At 35.0% G+C, this 20,695-nt stretch overlaps 1 protein-coding gene across 2 annotated transcripts in view; it reads right to left on the reverse strand.

Annotated features, from left to right (window-relative positions):
- Positions 1-1,589: 1,589 nt before the first annotated feature.
- The window catches only part of SYT10 (synaptotagmin 10), a 34,161-nt gene continuing 15,055 nt past the window's right edge, over positions 1,590-20,695 (reverse strand). For both annotated transcript variants that reach the window (XM_082751660.1, XM_082751659.1), the window contains exons 3-7: positions 16,439-17,003; positions 4,929-5,049; positions 4,405-4,576; positions 2,881-3,010; positions 1,590-1,726 (exon numbers count right to left, since the gene is read on the reverse strand). In XM_082751660.1, coding sequence (XP_082607786.1) covers positions 1,655-1,726; positions 2,881-3,010; positions 4,405-4,576; positions 4,929-5,049; positions 16,439-17,003 — 1,060 coding nt within the window. In that variant the 3' untranslated portion in view covers positions 1,590-1,654. The remainder of the gene's footprint in view (positions 1,727-2,880; positions 3,011-4,404; positions 4,577-4,928; positions 5,050-16,438; positions 17,004-20,695) is intronic.

Raw genomic sequence — 20,695 nt, forward strand, 5'->3', positions numbered from 1 at the left:
TAAAATAATCTTCTATTTTTCTCATGTATGACACTTCTGTAGAAGTAACATTTTGGAAAATACTATCTTCACATGTTTCATATGTTATAAAGATACAAAAAGAGCCACCAACCCAATTTTTTCCAGTTGCAATTCAGCTTTCAAAATCTCAGTCCCAATCACTCAGTCTTTTCTGTGCTCTTCATAGAAAACAAAACAAAACAAAACAAACAAACAAAAAAAAAATAACAAAAAAAAAAAAAGGAAGGAAGAAAAAATATCTGATTGAGACAATCTGTATTAGGAAGAGTTAAATGCAGAAAATAATATGCACTTCTCTTCCATTTTTTAAATTATCTTCTTTCAGGCAAAATATATTTTTTTGTATTTGCTCTCACTTTGTATTCTATTTAGTAAGTTTACTAGTTTATAAAATTGTTACATTTTATTTTTTTTCCCATATATATTGACACAAAAATTATTTCAAATTCATATTAGACATCTAATTTGAGGCATCCAGCCAGCACCAGAAACTATCCTACACGAGCTATGCACTCAGTTAAAATAATTTCAAACAAATACTAAGTCAAGAACCAGAAAAATGTTTTGTGTAACTGAAAATTTTGGTCAAGTTTTTGAATACTAAAATTCATTAAATAAATTCTTCTATTTCAGAGCATTCTCTTATCTACGGTTTGGCCTGAATAAAGGCTGAAAAGGACTGCATGATGCCCACAGAAAACAGGCTTTATTGAAGGGGCTAGATGCACCTCATAAGGAGACACCTACTACATCTCTGTGGAGCTATATCGTCCTCCACACAGCTTCTTGTAGACACATTTGCTGTCCACAGTGATAGTTCAGTGCCATGCAGACATGTGAGCTAGCTCTTCATCAGCCTGTGGGTAGCTGAAGCAAAATAGCTGCCAAGCACAGCTGCTTGCCTGGGCGCACATGCCTAGTGGTTATGACAGACAGGTTTCCTGTAGGTGCAGTGGGCATCCTAATTGCTGGAAAGTTATAACTGCATAGATACAGTTGCGGGACCTCTTCCTTAAAGGCTGAACTAAAACCCAGTAAAGCCAGTAGGGTGCTACTCTGTAAACTTGGCTTCAATGGGTTTTTGATCAGCCCTCTTTCCCTGCACAAGGAATGAACTAGTTTTCCATACAGTAAAAAAGTGACAGTAGTTTTTTGTTGATATTATTTTCTTTTTCTCATGCAATATTCAGCTTGAAGTGTTTAGAAATCATACAGGATTTAGTGCAATTTAGAGATGTAATACAATAGCCATACATGACTATTTGCTTATCCTCAAAAGAACTAAGCATTATGATATGCAATGATTTTGAATTGCTTAAGGGATTTTTTTTTTCTGATTTCTTTGTCTATGCAAAGATACAGGTCATATAAAAACCATACTTGGATATGACACTGGATATATGCCAGAGAAAACAGGTGAATGAATTTTTATGAAGAAAGATTATATTCAGCTCAAGTCAATTTCACTCATAAGAAATTATTATAAACTGTAATATAAGACAGAATAGGAAAAATGTATTTTAATACAAAAATATGGATACAGTTCGTCAGCAGAAGCCAAACCTTCTGTTCATGTAGATGTGAGCTACATAGGAGTGTTGTACATTGAACATGATGAATGCACTCTTGTTCCCTAGGGTGTAAGCGGTGGTTTTGGTGATGAACAGGATCCCTGGCTGTCAAAACTGGTTGCTCGACCAGGTAACTGCAAGAAAAATGTTAATATAACAAATGTCATTAATATGTCCATGACTCACACTCATTTCAGAGGATGAGAGAATACCTCAAAGAAGAACCTGAGTCACAACCAGACCCTTTCTGGATCAAACTCTTAATCAGAACTGATAATGGTAAGAAAATTCCTAAAGTGACCTCATAAAAATCTCTGACTCTTTCCACAGGAGTAGGTTTAACCACCCAGAGTACCTCCTTCTTCAAACATAAGTAATTCAGAGAAAGCAAGAAACCACTCAAAAGAGGCTTCAGTTTTGCACTGATCTTTTTCAGATGTTCTACTGAGGCCTTGTTGTTGGTTGCCTTTTTTTTTTTTTTTTTTTTTTTTTTTTTTTTTTTATTTGTTTGCTTCTATCTATTACTGAAGATGCTGTGCAGCCATGTGCTAAATGATTGAGAAGCCAAATGGACCATGTTGCTTTGGACTGCAGCTCATTTTTCTACAGAGACTGATTTAGGGGAGGGCTAGAAAGTGTGTCCTCTGTGTCCGAAAGGTCCGAAAGTAGGATCCATTGTTTCTTGAGACTTCAGTATGAATCTTTTCAAACCCAAAGCTAATGAGCATTTTATATACAGAAAATCCATAAAATGTGGCCATAGCAGGCTGAAGAGGTAGTCTAAGCCCAGGGATTTGTAGGTATGCATTGCACCCATGCATGCAAATAAGCTTCCAATCAGTGTCTGCTTGAGCAACTCTGGAGGTAGCTGCTGTTATGTTGCCGTAACTTAGCACAATTAGAAGGCCAGTTTCAGGTTAATGTTTTAGCAACATAACTATTAATGTTAAATATTTTTGAATAGGAAATGATTGCTTTTGAAATGGTTGCAAATGATTTCTTATAAGTGGATGTAAGCTCCTTAATTTCTGGTATTTTAAATGTTTTAATATTACAATGTTGTATCATGCCGTATCATCATGAAAACTTTTGAAATGGAAAATTTAAATAAAGAGTAAACCCATGAAACTAGATTTAGATTGAGGTAATTATATTATAGCTGCTTGACAGATGGACAGTGACTCCCATGTTGCACTGAGTTTAATGATTCTCAGAAGCACATACATGTTAGAAAGAAAATAACACAAAACATTTAAAATACTGAGGAAAGAATTGTGTTACTTCTTACCTCTACCAGTGGATGCCAGTGAGTTATTGGTTTGCGTGGGTAAGCCAACATTTCATTCCAATGATCTCTTCCAAGCCCTTCAGCATCAATTCCTGTCCGACATACCCCAATGACCTCATTGTGCCCTACTCTGGGAAACGTAGAGACAGTTTTTTTTTTTTTTTAAATAAAAATAGTTTTAATAAAATCTGATGTATAATTCAATTTACTGGTTTAATGCAGCAGAGAATGCATGCCCAAGGTTCTCCTATTATTTATTACAGATATTAGTTTTAGTGGTAATATAGTAATACGAAGTTCTGTAATGGCAGCATCAAAAACCTCCAGCCACTACCAGAGTGCTTCTAGAAGCCATAAAAATAGCAGTGAAGACTTAACCTTTGCCATAAAAAGGTTAAAGGCCAAAAGACACAAAGACAGAAAAGAACCATGTTACACCAAATGATCTAGAAGGAAAGCATATTTAAATTTTGTTGCTGAAGAAGGTGAAAGAATAAATTTTCTGCTCCAGGGAATAAATTTCCTGTTCCAAATGCTTCAGACATAATTTCACACTACATTTCCTAACTCTAACTGTTGTGGTAATTGGAACTTCAGCCAAAAATGAGAAAGACAAGGGGTGTAACCATAACAGGCTATACCTTAATATTTCTACATGCCTGTTGAGGGAATCCAGAAGGTCATTTTCTGCACCTCACTTATAGATGCCTTAGAATAACATTTCCTACTTTCCACAAGAGCTGATGAGCATTGAAGGTGTACAAGTTGCAGTACTATCCTCCTCCTAATAGCACTGCAGTACCCCTTTCATATTTTCAGGGAATACCTTCCTGACTCAAGTTAGAGAAAAATGAAACCGGATGTTGAGGAAAAATAATCTGAGGTTTGTGTTGCTAAACTGGACTTTCACTGTTTATTTGCCTTGCAATCTCAAGAACTCATTACTAATAGCCCTTGAACAATGCAGGCTTGGCTCAGACATGATGCTGTCGATCATTGTCTAATTTAACCTGCAGTCTTAGTGCTACTCTAAGCATCAGTCTCTTCAGTTGTCAGTGAGGTTACAGATTTGTTGAGGCTTGGAAACATTATCAATGAGGGCTGAACCCAAAGGTTACGAAGCTTCTTTATTGTGTCAACCAAATAATTAATTATGACTTATTATACCTTAATTCAATGAGACAATTAAGCACCTAATTCTTCCATTCTCTTTTAAACTAGAAGACACACTTGACAAACTTTTTGCATAGTCCAGCCACCAGATGGGGACAGAAATGCCAATGTTAGTGGCAGGTAAGGAGACTGAGACATTTCTTCCTCATCACAGTTATTTATGACAAAAATAAAATGAACTGAGCTTTAAAAGTTGAGGAAGCTTTAAACTGCTCCAGGAAAAGGTCTGAAGGCTTTGTCTTTTGTGATACTGAAGCTACCTGTATGTTCAGGGAGGTAGAAATTGGTTGCTTGCAATGATCAGATAATGTCTCACTGAAGTTTAATGTTCAGAGAGCAAACTCTGCTTACCGATCATAGTCCATCACTGCAATGGAGAGGCTGACCTGATCCACATTCTCTGGAGGGATATCAAAGATGATGGCCTCATTATAAACTGGATTGAGTGTGTTCTTCTTCGTGGTTGTTTTCCGCTTTTTCAGTCTTCGACCCTCACACATTAGTGACACTTTGACGTATGGATCTGAGTAGCAAATAATCAGTTGTGTGCACTTGGACTCAAAGTCTTTCAAACATGTTAAGCGGTGTTTTTGTAGGTATGTCATATTGGTAAGACACATAAATACAAACATTTTGTGACCTTGGAAAACTATGTTTTCAATATGCTGTCAATGCAATGGAAAGGTATAGGCTTCTGAATAAATGTACTAAATGTCATACCAGAGATAGCAAGTAGATCTGTACAGAAGCTATACCCACTATCTTACTGCTTCCTTTCACAACCATGTTAAACATACACATACAAAAAAGGAGTTGCTATTAATCCACTTTTTGAATAGACTTGACCTTGTTATTTAAAAAAGAAGTAGATTCACCTGATGAGCCAGTTATATCCATTGCTTTGAGATTTCTACATTTGATGACTGTTAATGTCATTCTCCCAGCAGTAGGCAAATAACAAAGGGAAAACATGATCTCACCCAAATCTATGCTTTCCTGAAAAAGAAAAATAATAATTAATTATCTGACTATAAGGCCAACAATAAATGCAAAATTCAGATCATGCAAAATTTTAGAAATACTTTTACATTCACAGAGACTTCTTTTTGCAGCTTCAGATGCATTCAAAGAGATTGTAAACAAGAATATTCAGAAATTACTTCTACAAAATATGGAAAGAGTAACAATAGGATAATATTTTAGTGACAGGATCTGGAATTGCCAAACTGAGAATTTAAATCAAAAATATGGTCAAAATTTTCTTGATGTCTGATACATTTGTGTTGAATTCACATTGGAAAAGGTGATGAATGTAGAATGTTAAGACCCACTCTTGAAAAGACTCCAATTCCATCATCCCCAGTAGAAAGAAATCAAGTGGGATATTTAAATGACACACATTTCCTTGCAGTTTAGCCACTGAAATGTAGGAGTTTTATTTGTGCACATATGTATGTACATGAAAAGTTCATCCTCAGAGATTTGAAGAAATAAAAGCACTTGTAAATGTTGCCAACCTTATTGCTTTCATTGTGTTTTGGGGGTTCTGTTCCAGAAGAAAAGCAAAGCAAAAGAGTAACACCTCTAACTTTCCTGTCTAAGGGATAACTTAAAGGAGGATGGTATACTAGAAAAGATGGATAAGGTATATATGGATCTTAATACTCACAGAAAGATAATTTCTTTATTGAGACCATGTGCTGCAAATTCAAACAAAATGATGTAGCTATACAGTTCAGATGCTACAACATTTGGGGAATGTGATCTAAAGAAGAGAGGTTCCATCAATTCCTGTTTTTTCTCTCATGAGGAGAACATGTGATTTCTTTAATATCACACAAGATTAGTTGTTGAGATATCACTTATGTACCAGATTGTTTCTGTTCTTTTAAGATTTTAAATACCTCTCCCCCACTCCAAAAATCCAACACACAAACAAACAACAATAACTAACAACAACAAAAACATATTAAGAACAATTTAGAATTTTTAAATGAAAGTTTTTAAGGAGCTTGTAAGGCAGTCAGTTTAGTAAGGCAGCAATTCTCAAGCTTGATCTCAAAAGACTATTTTTGACATTACTAAAAAGCCTATTTTTTAATATTCCTTCTTCAAAACCTGTCAAATCTGCAACTACTCTGAGTGTGAATTTGAGAACTACTGGTACAGCTACAGAACTACTACTATGGTACAGCTGTTCTAGCATCAGAACACAAGTGTGACATATTTTCAAATGATACATGCTAAAATAATCGTTGTGTGTATGACAAATATGTTGCTCATAGTTATGAGACAGAGTGGGACTTCTTCACATATTTCAGCTGCTTACTGGAAATATTTTATTATCTTATTTTTTGTTAATGCTTTATCTAAATTGAAGTAGGTACTTAGGATCTTTCTTGATGAACTTAACCAAGTGCCTCTTTTATTTTATTTTATTTTATTTTATTTTATTTTATTTTATTTTATTTTATTTTATTTTATTTTATTTTATTTTATTTTATTTTATTTTATTTTCCTGCCTTGCAGACTCTAGCTCAAAGAATGTAGGTTTAGAATATCTTTGAATTCTCTGCTGCACTGTTAATAAAATATAGGCTTTTGGCTGGTTGGTTCACATGTTCAGTTATTTTACTGGGTTTCTGTTTTGAGAATTAATAGATTGGTATATATATTAACAAGTTATGAGGGGAAATTTCATACATGTTAAGATTTCTCAGAATTTCAAAATGATTTAGCTCATTCAGTTTACATTGGATGAACAGGCATTTAGCATTCCCTTTGCCCAACCCCTTACTTTGCCACACACAATGAAGAATTTGTGCCACAGAATACACACACAGAAAGCAAACAAATTTACTTTCCTATTTCAGAAAATATAAATAGAACTTGAACAAATGAAGTGTAATTCTTTTCAATCATTTATTGAAGTGGTAGATGTCCTCTATTATACTTTGCAGTTTTGTCACATCTGAAATCTGTTTTAAACACAGCTTCTGTTTGCTTTCTAAAACACATTGCTTTCTGAATTCAGAATCTGATTATTGATCCTCATATGTGTGTATGAAATACATTTCACTCTTTTGTTATAGAAGTAAACACAGTTCCCCCACATCTAGCACTTCAAAGTGTGAGTTCTGTGTTGAGAGAGGTGATGAAGATGGATTGTATCATAGAGCATAGTGGACAGAACATGAAAAAGACTAAGGGGTATAAATTCTTCTTTCAGAGACATGATTTGTGTAGGTGAATAGAGAAAAAGTCTTTTCCCCCAAGAGCTGTGTATGAATTTGAGTCTTCTATTATCTCTTTCTGGAGAGAAATTACATGCACTCAAAAGTTTGAGTGAGCTGAAATTATAAACAAGAACACAAACAGCGCTATTTAAAGTGACTTAAATGCTTTTAAAAAAACATTGCTCAAAATACTTTCAAAACTCTTTGTGATTGTTACCTCACCTTAGTTTTCTGCAAACCTGTGAAAACCTCAGTGCTTAATGGCAACAATTTGAGGCTTATGCTTGGTCCTTTTTCTTTCCTTTCTAATCCCCATGCACTGAAATTGTATTGAATATGAGCTTGGAAAATCCCTTGCAATCAAACCCAGTGTGTTTGACCATGAAATTAATAAGAAAGATGCCTTCATGCAAAAATAACGATTAGACAATGAATGAGGGGGATGTTTTCACTCCACACAGCAGGCTGTCCACTGAGGTTACCAGGGCTCAGTAATCTGTGTTCTGGTACTCCTCAGTTTGAAGTAAAAAGTTATGGGTTGGAAAAATTGTCTTTACCATTCCAGTATTTATGCAGGAATCTTCTGACACCTATGACCTATGCCTAGAGAAAAAGTGGCTCGTGTTGCCCTGCAATGCCTGATTTTCACATTGTGGAACAACTCATGCTGCTCTATGCATTTCTACAATAGATAAATTCTTCAGTAGAATAGAATACATATTACTTCAGATAAACATAATCTATGTCAAAGACATTTATGAGCATCACATTGTAAGATCAAAGGGCTAGAAATAAAATTTGTAGTTACCCTACACTAGGCAGTAGACACCATGTAACTTACCTCCTTTTGAAGTTCTTTTGAAGAATTGAGGATAAAATTATTCACATATAAATAAATACTATCAGAGGCTGGGTATCACATAAAATGGCTGGGTCATCACCAGCTTTGTTTTCTATTTTTCTTAACTTGTATGTTAGTGGTTCATATATTTGGAGATGAAAACACAGATTCAGACTTGGATAATGAATAAAGTAAAACTCCGCATTTAAGCTTTTCATGAAAGTCTGTCTACTGCCCTGATTATCATGAGTAAAATTTTTAAACACCCTAGGTGCTTGAGTATTATTGATTTTAATTGAGATTTAAAAATAGGATTTAAATTACTTCAGAATCCCAGCGCTTTAGAAAATTCATATTTCTCTCATTTTATAATACACTTGATAAATAAGTTCACACAACTTATTTGACATTAACCCTTCAGTACAAGCAAATCTATGGAAGCCAAGGCATCACCACATCAATAACTATGTCTGCACTGCATTCCACTTCAAACAAAGCACAATTCAGAAAACATGAACCTGGAACCAGAGGCTGCCTCTCACACACTTTTTAAACTATCCTTCATATTATATTGCATGTACTATATATTCACATATAACTTTTGTTAGAGTAGTTGTGCATTACTTAGCTAACTCATGAAATATTCTTCCTTTCCTTTGCCTATTTTGATTTTTTTTTCTTCTTAAATTAATCTTAGATTTCAATTAACAGCCAACTTTACAGATGCTTATAATGATCCAAACAACAACAAAAACCAAACAATCAAAAAAAAAAACCAAAAAAACAACACACTAGCATAGCTGCACTAAGACAAAAATAAGCATTTGTTTGTAATGTCTCTCTCTTCTTCATTTATTTCCCTTTTGTGTACAAAAGCCATCATACAGAACTAAGGAACTGGAATGGTGGTAAGTGCTATACCAGCTTCAGTTATTTTTATGGTTCCCAATCTACTTCACTGTCCAATTCATTTTTCTGGTACAGCAACACTAGAACAAAATAAAACAGAGAAAACACAGACTTCAAATGTGTATGTCAGCTACTGAGATGAATTTGATTTTTTTTTAGCTATAGAACACAGATTCTTTGAATAGTGTAATTCTTGTCCCACACAAGAAACCAAACCTAAATGGATACACTAATCAGTTGCCAAGGATCTGTATGCATACATTGCTCTATGAGGTTTTGGGATATCAGTCCAGGGGTTGGCAAAATCAGACAAAAAATAATTACTCTTTTTTTTTTTTTTTTTTTTTTTTTTTTTTAAATCAGACTTACTGGAGAACAGTGGTCTCACCTTCACACTTAATCCTGTAGAGGCAGTAGCAGCATTTCTGTGGAAATGCTCCATGTTCACAATATGGATAAACAGTGAAGGGGTGTAAGAATTTTGAAGCCCTTGAATGGGAACATAAATTATTTTGATCAAGTTTTTAGAACTATTGTTGCTGGAGAAAGTTTTCCTGTTTCTCACTCTGATTAATGTTTCCAGTTGCCATTGAATTCAATCAGAGAGAACTTTCAGCTAAGAATATCTGCAAATTCAGTGAGGAAGTTAGTAAGTCAACCTTTAACATTCAAGGAAGTTTCTTCTCATATATCACCACCCATAATTCTGAATTGAATGGGAAAAATTATTTACTGATTAAGTTGAAAGTGAGATAACTCGTACAGTGTTCCTCCAAGGTCTTTGCTGGTTTCATGTGCTAGCAGGAGAGAAAAGTTGACAGAGAGCTGATACATGAAATACAGTGTAATTTTTGCATCAAATTTTGAAGAAAAACGTACTCTAGCCATTTGTTTAACTGATGTTTGTTTTATGCCTTTCCCTTTTTCAAATTTTGCTATTTAAATAAAATCTTAAAACAACTCAGTGATCTATGTGAATGTTACTGGAACTCAAAATATTTTATACTTTTATTGGTACTAGAGTGTCATTAATTTATGTTGTTAAAATATGAATTATTTGCATAATTAATACTGCACTAGAAATCTAATTTCCTAAAAACCATTCTGGGTAGTTTCATTTTCATTCCAATTATCATAATCCAAGTTAATAAATTAATTCTTAATCTCACTTTTATTATCTAGAACTACTTTCCTAATAATTGTAGTTTAAATGATGTTTTAATGATTACATGAGAAAGTAAAATAGTGAAAATCCTTACAGTGACTTGAATTTATTTTGCAATTAATTCCTAAATAAATGATTTGCACATTTTCTCTTTTAATTTTCTTACTGTATGTTGAATGAGCAATTGTACTAACAATCATTTACTAGATGTGAAATAAGTCATTTAGGCATTTGCATTTCTAGACTCTTAGCTGTTCAGTCACAGTGAGGACTGTCTTTCTGTTTAGTATGCAATTAAGAAAAAAAAAAAAACAACAAACTTGGATTTTTTGAATACTGCAGAAAGATAATTTCCCAAAATGAAATTTATTATTTCCAACAAAAGCTATCTTTGCATGACCTCAATGTTCAAGAATCAGGGATGAAATAAAAGATAAAGCTAAATGTTAGGGGTTGAACAAAAAAAAAAAAAAAAAAACAAACAAAAAAACAAAAGAGGGGCTTGTCCCCTCAGAGAATCAGCAAAGCTTAATGTATTAAGACATTTCTGCTTTTGAGGTGTAGATCAAGAATTAGAAGAATGATAGAAAAGAAGAGTACAGAGCTCTAACAATTTGTTTTCTCATCTGTGCATTTTGACTTTGATGGTATTTATATTATCACAGACGTTGTCAAAAGTTACCTACCTGAAGCTCAATAATACAGGGAATTCTCCTATCTCTCAAAGGGATTTCACTTTGGAAATCTTGTCCCCACAGCTAATATTTATCTCCCTCTCCTGTTAGTCTTTGCATATCAAATTCAACTCTTCTTCCCAACACCTCTTATTGATTGAGCTGTTCTCCTGGGAAATAAATCAATCAGATTTGTGTTTGTTCTTGCCCCTGTGGAAGATGGTCTGGAGACACTGGGGCCTGTTGCTTCATAATGACTGTGTCTACTGCTTCTGGAGGCCTAAATCTTGTTTTAGCCTGACATCCTGATTGCTCTGGGTAAGTGCAGCTGCTGATTGTGGTCCTGATTGCAGAGAGGACTCCCTGAGACAGCAGGCTGGGTCCAGCAGGCTGAATACTCTCAACAGGAGACCAGGAAACCTCCTGCATGCTTCTTTTGTCATCCCCTTTGTACATAGCCATCTGCCTTGTGTGGTATGGGGGTAGTTTCATTTTGCCAGACACCAAGGAAGCCCATTCCTGCTTCAGAACAGCTGGGGACAGAGATGCTTATGTAACCTAACCGTGGCATCTATTGGCATGTGAATGAAACAATAACTAAGTGGCTTCAAATACAGAGATGCACTTCTGAAGCAGCAATGCATTGATTACAAAGAGAATATTTGCAGCAAGAAACTCATAGAGTGCTTAGGGCATAGAGTGATCATCAGCAGAACATCAAGCTGAACACTTTAGCATAGCTACCATGTACCACCTAGACACAGAAATATTAATTTTCCTTGAGGAAATCATATTTTTAATTCATCTGATATTTCCTACTTTTAAGGTAGAACCGAAAGTAGCAGTTTGCCTCCAGCAAAAGAGAATATTCAAATAATTTGTTGTTTCAAACTAATAATAATTCAATAATTCATTCAACTCAATTTGTTCAATAATTCAATCATTTAACAATAATCAAAGCCTTCCCTGCTTTCAGTAACTAGAAAGAAACTTGCCCTTTCTCTATTGTCTTTTCTTGTTATCACCCAAACCTAAGGCAGTCCCAAACCTAAATGAAAAACCTAAACACTTTTCTTGTAAAAACTGCCCCAGAATATTGTCTCATGTACTCAGCAGCAGGTGATCACATGGATCATCTTTATATCATCATCATTGATTGGAAATGACAAGTGCCACCTATTCTTGGTTATTGGGGGGCTGTTCCCATTATAGAGATGATAAATCCGAATATCTCTAATATTAGGGGGCCTTTACTTTTTTACGTTTAACATTGTTTCGTGGCTTTTATGGACATTTCCAGAAACAATAGTGTAAACCCATTTTGATGAGGAACTATGAGGAAAACTAATCAAAGACAATGGCTGCAATTGCTCTAGATGGACTGCAGAGGTAGGCTTAATTTTTGTTTGATTTTGTTTGAATCAGAAGAATCTCTCAATCTCTCTTCATAACAGAAGTCAATGTCAAATAGGATTACCTGTGCGACGTCCTACACTGGCGAGTGTTTGAGATAGATCTACTGAGACAAATGTTACTATTTTTGTTTGTTTGTTTGTTTTTAAGTTACCTAAACATTTCTGTCTTTTCCAACAATGTTATTCATTTATATTCCAAGTGCTTTAGAAGTAGAAGTCACTCTTCATGTGCATTATATGAAGTCTGTATCCTTACATAACCTTTTACTAACATCCCACTTCACAAATGGGAAAAATGAAGCACTGTAATGTTTGGTGCTAGAAATGAAGTAGTAATCAAGTTCCATCCATCTACATGAGATAATTCAAGAGGCTACAAATATGTGACATCTCCATGACTAACATCCCCAGGAGATGACCATTATCCTGGAAGTGGCTTTCATCTAAATGTTGAGTTCTATTAAATTTTTAATCCAATTGCAGTGTCATATAATTGGTTACACTAACGGAGCTCACAGAATACCTTTACTTTCCACCAATATTTTGGTCAATGGTGTTAGAGGCAGGGATTTCCAAAGCAATCTATCAAGATTAAAAGAATAATCAGAAGTTAATACACTTTTAAATCCAGAAAGTGTTAGATCATAGCAAGAGGGGGAATTTTTGTCTGAGTGATTTTACAGTACTGAATATTTGCACTTAAATGATTATCAATTCAAATTAATGTTTTTTGTTGTTGTTTTTTTTTTTTTTTTGGTTGTTTTGTTTTTTAAGTATGCAGTAAGTATTGATAGTGACAAACCTCAGAAATATACATGAAGCTCACAAGCACTTTGCAAAAACACATGACAGATATTTTGACTAAATAGTTCATGTAATATTGTTTGCTTTTGATGCTATGAACTAATCTCCTACAGTGTTTTAAGAACTGCAGTATTCCAATATACTAAACAACCTCTGCAGGTAGTCCAAGGCTGCCTCTGGTTTGTCTTTTTATTAATCAATCAAACAAACAAAAGTAAATGATGGATTATTTATTGAAAGTTCAACCACCCAGTTATAAGCAAAAATTGGGGATGTTAATATCATCAGATATTTGGGATACTTATTTTTTCACAATCAATTTTACACCAAATTTATCTTGGTAAATAAACATTAAAAATGAAAATGCGTTAGCACTTATAACAGGTACATGCTACATATTATACAACAGCTACAGGTTTCCAACAGAACGTGTAACAGAGAAACAACGATATGAATGAAAAATTAAATGAAGAAAATACAAACTACAAAAGATGAATAAACATCAACAATTGTAAACTATAAGTGTAAAAATGAGTATGTGAGGGACCAATCCTGCACTTGTAAAATCATTTCAAATGAAAAAAGAAAAAAAAGAAAAAAGAAAAAAGAAAAAAGATTCAAATTGTGGTTTCCCACAGATTCATTGGTTTTATGGCCAAAAAAACTCAATGCAACCATCCAGTCTGATCTTCCCTTGGTTTTGTATTTCCTGTACCAAATAAAAAAATCCTTGCAAGCAAAACCTTTAAAAATGCTCTTAACTAGTGACAGTCTTTGCATAATGGAGAATCTGATCTACTGTGGTAATGTCTTTTACTGGCAAAATTTTATAGTTCATTTCCTTGGTAAATCTGTAAATCTCTTCAACTCCTATACTGTAGAGCCTTGTGTCATAAAATCAGATTCTTTCCAAGTAGGTAATAGTAACAGGATTCAACCAGTTTCTAACTTCTCAACAGAAAATCCTTGACTATGGAATAGACATAAAAGACTCAAAGCTGAGGAGAGGCCACTTCTGTGTTGTATTTTAAGTTTTGAGCTCTTTTAAGTTTTGAGCTCTTTGAGCTCTTACTTTTTCCTGTTTTCTACCACTTATCATTTAGCAACTGTATGAGTAAACCATTAGGTATGGAAAGCATGTCTGAACAGTAAGGCTGGAAACTTCATACAACATACAGGAAAACAGAGCAGAGGTGATGAAGGAAAAAGAGTGAGAGAAATGTATTTGCATATTGGCATCTTGGTTCCTATGCTATACAGTGTAAGTATGGACCTTCCTGCTAATACAACCACTTCATTTATTTATTTATTTGTTATATGTTCTTTATGAACATCAAAGCATGTGTTCCTGGAGTACAGTTATTTCTCACTAATTGCAAAACTATCTGAGTCATATTTTTCAAAGCTTGACCCAAGTTCTACTGACTCTGGCAAGTGCTACTGCTAGTGAGTGACACTGGTAAACTTTAGATCTGGTATGTAACTCTATAATTCCCTACTGATTAACATCTTATGCACTGTTTATTGCTGTGCAGGATTGGCTCCCTCATTTTACAGTTTCTGAAGTGTTGGAATTATTAGTAAGCAAATTTTAATCGACATGAACCAACTGAAGTAAAACACAAGGCAACACATTGCACATATAATAACAGGACACCTTATAGGAGGATTTCATTTTCACAGGGAAAATCAAACAAATCAGTTTCTTACACAGTTAGCTGAGAATAAGGTAAGGCTTGTGAAAGTAAGCAGTCATTGAATACTAGAATATATTTCCTATTTTTGTGTGTGTTTATTGTTAATGGTTTAGGTGAGGACAACTTATTCAGCCCAAAAGGCTGAAATCCAAAAACTAAATGTTTTCTCCTAAATTTCATAAACACTAAAAAAAAGCAACACAGAATGAACTAAGCACTATAGCTGAATGTTCCAACCCTTAGTGATGAAGAAACTTGGTTTAGAATTCAGTGCCAAGATTAGCAAGCCAGATGTTTATCAGCATCCCTCCCCACAGCATCATCTGGTATGGAATTTCAATTTGCTTAAAACCAGTGATGAACAATCCAGGTATTCTAACTTACTGAAATTGTTCTAGTTGTCAGCTAAAGATCTCATACATATGCCTGTATATATACATATATATAGGCCAGTTTGGTAAACCCCACAGTTAAAATAAATATTTTCTAGAATTCACAAAATTCTGAAAACTGCCCTCATTATGAGACCATAACTCTCTTGTACTTCTCTCTCAGGAAACATATTGCTCATACTCATACTGGTGAGCAAATCCAAGTCCTCTTTGTCTTCCTGGTCATGCAGACCTAAATTTCCCTGTCCAGCAGGTACGTACAGCATGAAAATATTTGGGAAAAGAAGCATAGGAAGCCTCTGGCTCTATCAAAAGAGTGGTGTGAAGCTTCTGTCATTGAAGCAGTGACTAGTACCTCTCTGTCCTCTGTTCATCCCTGCTACTCTATAGATGGCAGTCCAGCTCATGCTTAAGGACATGCATGACAAACTGTTTTGGTTATCTCTACAGAAAAATGGATGGGAAATTTTTCTACATAAATAGCATAGTTTAAAAAACAAAACAAACAAAGAAAACAAACAAACAAAAAACACTTGTTTCCCCCTTCTCAAATTCTAGCTAGGGAAGATGAGTTTGGATTTCTGTGTTAACAAAGATAATGGTTGGACACTTGTGTTTTTCCTGATGGTAGCTTGTCATCTGTTCTATGAGTGAATTGCACAGACCTCCTTTTCTTGCTTACAACAACAGCAAAATAACAATTTCTCTTTCCTAACTTTCCTTCCCTGTGTCTCTTGAGTTTTGCTAGCAACCAGCAGCAACACAGATACATCTACTAGGGGACCCTAGGTAAAGGGCAGCCTGCAAAGAGCATTTTAAACTTCAAGAATTTTGAGCTTCTTACGTCTCTCACAGGATCCCAACCCCATGAAGATGTGCTAACAAGTGCAGAACAGGCTCTACTCTTTAATAGATGGTTACTTTGAAGGACAGGGTATTTTCCTGCCAGGAAAATGTTAATAGCTCTTGTTAAGCAGTGACTTTCTGTGATGTACTATTTATTTAATAAACCTAATGCACACTTGTACAGTGAGCCATGAGGATGATGGTATGTTCTCAGAAGATTTTTTTAGTAATTAAATTTTCTAGCTTCCTAAGCATCTTATTCTCTGTGCTTAAAGGAAAATATTGACTTTTTTTTTTTTTTCTTCCAGAATCTGCTGATGATAAACAGGATGCTCTGCCATGAACTACAAAAGAAAAAATGAAAATATCACATTAATGGTTTTGGTAATGGTAACACATTACTTACTGTGGTGGCACAGTGGATGTCTTTCCATACATTGGCTTCCCTGGAGAGATCTGAGACTTCAAAAAGGTTATCAAGAATTACTTCCCCAATCATGTCATGTCTAGAAAATCTGTCAAAATCATAAACACTGAAATGCAATTTCCTGTTGCTGAGTTGATCATAGGCTACAGGAAACTGAAAGGTTTCATCAAAGACAGGATTTAATGTCTTTCTGTGAACTCGTGTCTGAAACTTCTTTTTCCTATCTGGAAGCAGATATATCTTAACGTAGGGGTCGGATGTTCCTGTGAAGTCTTTAGCAGGCAGATCTAAGGCTTTGATAATTGTGACAGCCAGAAGTTCATTCTCGTAATCATACCGGAGAGTGAAATTAAGTTTTCCACATGTTTTCACATCTTCTTGTTGCCCATCAGAATCCACAGACTTCTGTTTGTAGAGTTCTGGTTTTATTCTCCCAATGCTGGTTGTTGTCTCTCCCCTTTGTAAAATTGGATCTGTCCCCATGTTAAAATCAACACTGGACACTTGCATCTGTCTTGGCAAGTGCCTCCTGAAAGAATTGTGCCTGCACACACACACACAAAATGAGCCATAGTTATCTCCAGAAAAGACCTGGCTATTACTAAATAGAAAATACATCAAGAAGACTAAATTAATAAGGGTTTGTATCTTTAAAATAATTTTAAAACAATCCCCCAAATGTTTTACAAGTGTTAAAACATCTTTGAGAGGAAATGATCATTCAGAACGAAATTCTTGACCTGAGAGACACCCAGTGTCCTGGCAATACATATATTTATTACCTCATTTTCAAGCTATGCAGCTGAAACTGCATTCAGGTTCTTTCATAGAACAACTTTACAGTTCCAGCATTACTTGATCCCACTGTGCTATTGCATGGACAAAATGTAGCCAGGAAGAAAAAAAATAAATCACCTACAGACAACAGACTTCCTTCCTGTCGTTTGGAGGCATTCATTGGCTGTTTTTCAATTAAATGTTTACCATGCTTAACATTGATTACTGTGAAAGGCCTGAAAAGGCCATGCAAAGCTTTGTTTGGAGGTTTTCAACATAGTGCTTTGCCATCATACAACATTTTAAGTATATCCATTGGGTATTCAGTACAGAGGTACAGGTTGCCTTCTCCAATAACATTGTGAACATTTTGTTCTGGCTGCAATACATTTCAAAGTTTTGGGTAACATTTTCCTGTGATAGTTTTTATTTTCCTTATGTTTTCATACTCTTCTATGCATTATATTAGAAAACTGATTCATATACTTGTACCAAGAAACATTATGTTTAAATCATTGTAATTCTGAATATTGTGTAGCATATATGTACATATTTATGGACTTATCCTGACTCATGACCATCAACAGAAATTTTGACCTTTTCTAAGATTGAAATCAAACCTCTGTTATGCCATGCAGTTTTAAAGTAGTATAAAATATTGACCGAAAGGTTTCATAGAATTAATCATTAGCAGATTCCATTATGACCATATTGTCCAGTTTATTTTTTGGACATTTTCATATTTCCTTGGTACTTCACTACCCTTACAATCTGTACTGGAAATACTCACTACCTCCTCCTGTGAGCGTACTTAGTTGCCATTAAAAAGCAATTTAATTGTCAGAATTTCCTCTGCTTTTTGCAATCAATTGCTTATTAATGCCAAATGCAGCCTTGCCTTATTGCCTGGTTTCCCTGTGGTGTTGTGTTCTGAAAACAAGAGGTGTCACAGCTGTGTGTTTCTTTCTTTAAATCAGAAATGCAAATTGTCCATTTGAAAGCAACCAGGACTCATTTTATAGATATTATTTGTATTTTTGATGTAAGTGAAGTGGTTGCAGAAGGCATATAGCACAAAACTACTGCAATTTAGCTGGGCAGAGATACAAGAGGGTAATCTGCAGCCATTAAATAATAGACAAGAATGTTTCCCATTTTGGCTGTTTTAGTACTGCTAGGTGTAGGGAACAGTCCGACTGTCACAAAAGAATAGGGGAGGGAGAATAGGCCACGTTTGATGTAGCTCCAAAAAAAACAGGTGTTTTGATCTCAAATTTGGATGAATGTTATACTCCTCTCATAATACATTTTACCTTTCTTAAATGTTTCTTAAATGTTTAAGCTGCCCAAATTCATAGCATATGATGTCCATGCTGGACTGGAGTGAGGACTGGGAAGGCCCTAACTATAACCATACCCTCAGGGAGTTTCAGGGCTGCCCTTGAGCCTTTGCCCACTGGAAAGTCCCATCTCATAGGTGTGCCAAACACAAGGGAGGAACTGAACTCCACCCAGAATGTAGTGGCAATAAAAATTTGGGCATGCAGTGATTTACGTGCTAGCACTCTAGTATCTCTGACTTTCTGCCTATGCAGGGGAAACAGTGAAAATGCCTGCATGCCATTTCCAGTGTGAATGAAATTGGATACAAGACAAACTCTTTTTTTTTTTTTTTTTTTTTTTTTTTTTTTTTTTCTCCTAGAATTTGTTGTATTTATGAATATCTGAGTTAATACTTGTACATGTAACTTGTAAAAACATGAATCTATGATTTCTAAGGTGCCAACCTCCTTTCAAATTGTCAAACATTGCATACAAAAGATCCTCTAGCGAAGACAGTCATTGTTGTGAGGTGTTGCTAAGTAGAACAGTGCAGCTGTATGGCTATGCCCCATGGGAACCAGCAGTGCTTTTGCTCTAGTAAGCCAATGCCCTAATTACATAGTGCCTAGTATCTGTTCTGAGTCACAGCATTTCACCAAGATGGCTAATCGGTCTGTTAATTATTAAGAAGTTTCATTGTTGTCATGGCAACATATTTGTCTTCCTTTGTTCTGCAATAACAAAGGACTTAATGACTGTTATAATGAAGTACAAGGATGTCAGGCAACCAGGTTGTGAAGATGCTGTGAAGCTACTAATGTGTGCAAATCCAGGTACTTTGAGCCACTACTGGCTTTTACATAGCACTCCTACAATAGACATGTGTTCTATAACTTAGAGCAAACACATTTTGAGTGACAGTAAGTCTGCACATAAATCTCTAATATGAAATGTGCTTATACAGGAATAATGATAGTATGAAGCTGTTTTATTACTCAATAAGATTGACATATGTAAGACTAAAAAGTAGAATAGGATGCTGATTTATGAAATGACTTGAGATTTATGATGTGTGGCTCTGGTCTAGCTTTACTACATGACATTAGAGTTATGTTTTGGAACAAATCCAGGAATGGACACCAGCACTTAAATTGTATTTAGACAGAACTGAGGCTGCTGTTTCCTCCTTGATGTCATCAAATTCAAGAGACCTGCTTGTTTTTCTTTAAACTTAACTTTTCCAAGCACCTCACTTTTGCATTTATACCTCTTGGGAGCAGACTTACTCTTGTAGAGCCGAGTGGCAAGTTTCTCTCCCACCTAACACCAAGGAGCTCAAAGCACTCTGGAAGTCAAGGTGAACATTTGAAGGATGAAATATCACAGAAGCAATACACTATATTACAGAATAACTTCACAAAGTTCTGGGAAAAGTGTCTTTCTCTAACACACAGCAAAAATGTATGTTAAGAAACACCACTGATGCAGGAATTCTTCTATTGTAGTTTACTAGCTAATTGGGATCAAGGACTGAAGGACTTTTTTAATTTTTTTTTTCTTTTTTTCTTCCTTTTAAACTAGCAGGTCTTTTCTTACTATTAGGAACTATGCAAATGGTGTCATTCTAATTAAGCAGAAATTTATCATTTCCGTGCAATAACATGTCTCACAGACATCAGACACCAGAGCCAGTTTTTAATCATTATGTGATCCAACATTCTGTCACATGAAAGAGAAGTAATCCAGAAAACTGGTCTAAATATCCTGCCTTCATCTTATATATGACATTCTTGGCAGTAATAATTAATATGGGCTGTGGGAAGGTTTAGACTCACCAAGCAGTCAGGGTTATAGAAAAAATGCATTTGCAAATACAGAAAGGATGATTTCTAGGTACTTTTGAAGATACATCTCATTCTAAACACTTTGTAACAAGGTATTTTGTTGTTGTTTGTTGTTCATTTTTGTTTTGTCTTTTTTTTTTTTTTTTTTTTTTTTTTTTTTTCTGAGCAAAATGTAAAGGAAGCTGAAGAAAGTGTTTCCAAACCCCCTACTGCTAATTGGCTAAAGTGGGAAAGATTTAAAACTGATATTCTAGACAGGGTAAAAAGAAAAAGCTTCCTTACATCGTGCAGA

The sequence above is a fragment of the Aythya marila genome, assembly GCF_965140915.1.
Source record: "Aythya marila genome assembly, chromosome: 1".
Classification (NCBI taxonomy): Eukaryota; Metazoa; Chordata; class Aves; order Anseriformes; family Anatidae; genus Aythya; species Aythya marila.